This window comes from Austrofundulus limnaeus, unplaced genomic scaffold (assembly GCF_001266775.1).
Source record: "Austrofundulus limnaeus strain Quisiro unplaced genomic scaffold, Austrofundulus_limnaeus-1.0 Scaffold16, whole genome shotgun sequence".
Classification (NCBI taxonomy): Eukaryota; Metazoa; Chordata; class Actinopteri; order Cyprinodontiformes; family Rivulidae; genus Austrofundulus; species Austrofundulus limnaeus.
The window spans coordinates 2,589,216-2,592,441 of NW_013952418.1; the positions used below are offsets into that span (position 1 = coordinate 2,589,216).

A 3,226-nucleotide genomic window follows, 5' to 3' on the forward strand; every position below is an offset into this window, starting at 1 on the left:
TTTGTATGGTCCAGGTGTAGTTTGTATGGTCCAGGTGTAGTTTGTATGGTCCAGGTGTAGTTTGTATGGTCCAGGTGTAGTTTGTATGGTCCAGGTGTAGTTTGTATGGTCCAGGTGTAGTTTGTATGGTCATTAAAACTTGTTGGTACCTCTTCTTCCTCAGTTTAATGGTTTCAAACTTTTTGTTTTTCTCTCAGAGTCTAGGTGAACAAACCAGATGTGTAGTTGTACGGTTATGGTAGCTGAATTTAAATAGTTACGCACACATGAGCAATCAAGGAAATAGTCAGGTTGGGTACACAGGTGAGGTGTGACCACATACCTTCATACACAAACGATGTGTAATCATCATCATATTGACACACAACAAGCACAAACTTCCTGAAACAGCCACCCTGGCTATCTTTTTTTGTTCCCGCCCTGCGTTAAGGTTCACACCCTGGAGGTTTTCCAGAAGGAGCTGAATGAGAGCGAGCACCTGGTGTTCCAGGCGCTACACAGCCTGCAGAGGGCGCTGCAGGGCGACTACAGGGACGTGGTCAACGTGAAGGAGAGCAGCAGGCAGAGGCTGGAGGCCCTCAGGGAGGCAGCCATAAAGGTATAACTGTCTGCAGCGGCGATCGTTTACATACAAGATGGCCGCCGCAGCTTCATTTGGTGAAAACCTTTCAGGAGGAGCAGGAGTACGTGGAGCTGGTGGCTGCAGAGAAGCATCAGCAGGAAGCYGTGAAGACCGCTTTGGCCCGGAACAAGAGCCTGTCCATACTGGACGAGATTCTGGAGGATGTCAGGAAGGCAGCAGACCGGCTCGAGGAGGAGATTGAGGACCACGTGTTTGACTACAACAAACAGGTTCTACCTGCTTCRGTTTCTACATTCAGGAGGTCTCACCTGGGTTAGGTAGTTACGACTTTCCTTCTCCCTCCGTTGCGCAGATGAAAGGAGTGAACGTAGAAGCCGTGCTGAGGGTGGAGGAAGACGAGGAGAAAGGAGGAAAGGTGAAGAACAAGTCCAGGAAGGAGGAGGTGGAGGATGATCTGGGACTGAGCATGCTCATCGACTCGCAGAACAACCAGTACGTTCTGACCAAACCTCGAGACTCCACCATGCCGAGAGCCGACCATCACTTCATCAAGGTCCGTGTTTCCTCCAGCCAAGTGTTTTTAATCYGTTAAAATGATCCGGTGAGGACATTAACCCATAACTTTTACTGAAAAGTGTTTTTGTCCTTCATGTAAAGGACCTGGTGTCGGTGGTCATGCTGTCCCTGCCCTGCGGCTGGGTCTGCACCCTGGTGGGTCTTCCTCCAATGTTTGGATACATCATCTGTGGGGTCCTGCTGGGTCCTTCTGGTCTCAACAGCATCAAGGTGTGTTTTAGTGTCAGCACATCAGATCAGAACCTAAACGGTTATCAGACTACATGTGGTTCTCGTGTGGTTCCTGCAGTCTATCGTTCAGGTGGAGACTCTGGGGGAGCTGGGCGTGTTCTTCACCCTTTTCATGGTCGGACTGGAGTTCTCACCTGAACGCCTTCGAAAGGTAGATGAGAAAAACTTTAGCTTTACATCAAACAGTTGTTGCTAACTTCTCAGAGTTATGGCCGTTTTTGTTTTTTGCCAAGTTTGGGTCGTCAGGATGAGTTCGGGGGGAAAAAATAGAACTAGAAAAAAACACAAATAGAACGCTGAAGAAGCTAAAACTGAGTTGTTTAAGYTAAAAGAAGCAGAATGCGGGCTAGAACCTTMAAGTAGCAGAAGGCTAACTACRAGCTAAATGTAAAAAAATGTTTACTAAACTTAAAAAATATCACCAAGCTAGTACTAGCAGACTAGCGAAAAGTAGCAAAATGTTARCTTAAAGTGGAACGTTTTAAAAGGCCCAAAAAAGCTAAATACATCTAAAATATGATCTAAACATATCTAAAGGCTAGCTAAAAGTATTTTAAGTTTGCTAAAAGCCTAGCTAGTAGTTATAAGTAGGAAAAGGCCAGCTTAACACTAAAGSTAACTAAATGCTGGCTAAAATTAGCGAAAGGCTAGCTAAAGACTAAAAGTATCAAAAGACTGGCTCGGAGCTATGGATAGCTAAATGCTGACTAAAAGCTAAAAGTTGCCAAATGCTAGATAAAAGCTAAATATAAAATGCTAGGTAAAAGTACCAAAAGGCTAACCAAGTACAAAAAGTATCCGAAGGACAGCTAGGAGCAATGAGTATCAAAATGCTGGATAAAAGCTAAATGTAGATAAATGCTGATTTAAAGCTAAAAATAGCAAAAGGCTAGCTAGGAACTATGGATAGCAAAATGCTGGCTAAAAGTTTAACTAGCTAAATGCTGTCTAAAAGCTAAAAGTAGCAAAATGCTAGATAAMAGCTAAAAGTTAAATGCTGGCTTAAAGTAGCAAAATGCTACCTACGGATTAAAAGTATTAGCTAGGAGCTAGCTAATACTAGCTAGGATCTAAAACTAGCTAAATACCRACTGAACGCTAAAAGTAACAAATGCCTGATAAATTGAAAACTGGTGAAACACTAGATAAATCCTAGCCTGGTTAAAACCAGACCCTGTCCTTCACTTTGCTTYGTACAGAGGGTCTGGACTCGCTGCATAGAGAAGCGTTTCTTGCAGGAGGCGTGGCCTCTGCTGAACCATGTGTGTGTTGTCGCTGTGAAGGAGGCTAAGCTAAGAAGCTAACCGGAAATCGCGTGCATTGTAAACAACCCTACTGAGAGGAGAAATATACTGAGCCAAATGGGACGACTGTAAATGAGCTGCTGCTTTGTCAGACAAATTTAATTTAATTTGGAAGCCTTATCAACACAGACTGGCTTCATTCACTTCCTCCACTGCCGTATGCTAAACTAACTAGCAGACACTGCGCAGAACGTCGACGTCATTCAAAACTCCTCCTTCTGTTTGCTGATTGGCCCTGGTAAAATCAACTACAAGAGACACTGCGCAGAAAGTTGACGTTCTGTTCTCTGATTGGCCCGGCTAAAAATCTGCCAGTAAAATCCTTGTCTATGGGAGAAATCCCAGATGGAGCAGAGAAGGGAAACTAGAATTGAGCGGAGCTGCGTAGGAAGGCAAGGGCCAGGCTAGCTAAATCCCCAGCAGAAGCAAAAATCTAGCTAAAAACATACAGATTCATAAATTGATAGAAATGTAGCCATTTGGTTGAAGCAGATTTTAGAGAACGTTTTTTTTTAATTGAAGAGATTTTATT

The 3,226-nt window shown here is 43.9% G+C and overlaps 1 protein-coding gene across 1 annotated transcript in view; it reads left to right on the top strand.

Annotated features, from left to right (window-relative positions):
• Positions 1–3,226, top strand: part of tmco3 (transmembrane and coiled-coil domains 3) — a gene marked incomplete in the record, with an annotated part of 13,411 nt that overhangs the window by 3,244 nt on the left and 6,941 nt on the right. The window contains 5 exon segments of the mRNA XM_014003036.1: positions 431–598; positions 673–852; positions 936–1,136; positions 1,241–1,369; positions 1,449–1,541. Coding sequence (XP_013858490.1) covers positions 431–598; positions 673–852; positions 936–1,136; positions 1,241–1,369; positions 1,449–1,541 — 771 coding nt within the window.